The sequence below is a fragment of the Acyrthosiphon pisum genome, unplaced genomic scaffold, assembly GCF_005508785.2.
Source record: "Acyrthosiphon pisum isolate AL4f unplaced genomic scaffold, pea_aphid_22Mar2018_4r6ur Scaffold_21606;HRSCAF=24394, whole genome shotgun sequence".
Classification (NCBI taxonomy): Eukaryota; Metazoa; Arthropoda; class Insecta; order Hemiptera; family Aphididae; genus Acyrthosiphon; species Acyrthosiphon pisum.
In genome coordinates, this window is record NW_021771092.1 from 14,387 (window position 1) to 15,647 (window position 1,261).

Below are 1,261 nucleotides of genomic sequence, written 5' to 3' on the forward strand. Positions count from 1 at the left end.
GCAAAGCACTAAAATAGATAATAATTATAATCAATATTAAATAATTAATAAAAAATATGATTTATAATAATATGTTAGGTACCTAAAGGTTCTTTCAACTGAACAGGAAGTTGCTGGTAATGACTTATTAAAAACAGCTGAATCATCCGTCTTTCCCAGTGCCGCAACTACCGCAGGTGCAGGCGGTGCAAGGCACCGCCTGATGGGCCTCACAAGTATGTGTGGGGGCCTCGAATTTTACCATAACCATACATAATATTATAAAACAATTATAAAATCAAATATAAGAATTCAATCATTTTTAATTTTGTTTTTTCGTGTATATCCTATTTCATTGGCTCAACAATACCAATGTATTTATTTCTATAAACAGGTATATTGTTTATTAACATTCCGGTATATATTTGTGTTAATAAAATGTTTTGATAATATAAAGATTAAAAGTGCATTTTTATTTTTAGATTCTGAGCGAAGCAATAAATATATTGGTTTTACAATAATGTGTTTTTTTTGTGTTTGTATATACACGATTAGTAGTTGAAATAATGCTTATTTTTCAACTTCAGTATCTTGTTCGATGGGAAAGTGAATCTAGCTGGTACTTTTGGGTAAATGGGCAATAGAATTTAGTGGATAATTTAAATATTTAATTCCTAAGATAAAAAGATTTATGCCATTTATAAATTTAATAAATATTACATAATTATATAAATGTAATATTTATGTATAATAAGTGGATTTATTTTGTTATTAGTATTTACTTTTTTTTTATCAAAATCAAGATATAATATAATACCTATAAATAGTGATGTATTATTTAAATATTATAGTCAAGTGCAGTTAGATATTTTTTTGTTACATATGTTGCAAATACCAAAGAAAAATGACAAGTGAGTATAGGACACTTTTGTTGAATATATGAACTCTTAAAATTCCTGTATCCTGTCTGCCACTGTCTACAGTACCTACATAAGTAGAAATCCATTAAAATTTCAGGGGGGGGGGGGGTCAAACATTTTATATATCAATGTGGGCACACAACCAAAATAACTTTATATTTTTTTATTTTTTTGGGGGGGGCTAAACCTCTATAATGGTATATTTGGTGGCTAAGCCCCCCCCTATTTCCGCAAATACTACAGTAAAAACTAAAAGGGCCTCTAAAATATTTTTGAACCGGGGCCCTCAAAATTGTAGTTGCGGCACTGGTCTTTCCCCTTATGGGTAAATTATGTAATGCACAAAAATATAGTGATGATAA

General features: G+C 29.2%; 1 protein-coding gene across 1 annotated transcript in view; it reads left to right on the forward strand.

The window, feature by feature from the left end:
• Window positions 1–1,261, forward strand: part of LOC100575877 — a 7,252-nt gene that overhangs the window by 835 nt on the left and 5,156 nt on the right. The window contains exon 2 of the mRNA XM_029492513.1: window positions 79–215. Coding sequence (XP_029348373.1) covers window positions 79–215 — 137 coding nt within the window. The remainder of the gene's footprint in view (window positions 1–78; window positions 216–1,261) is intronic.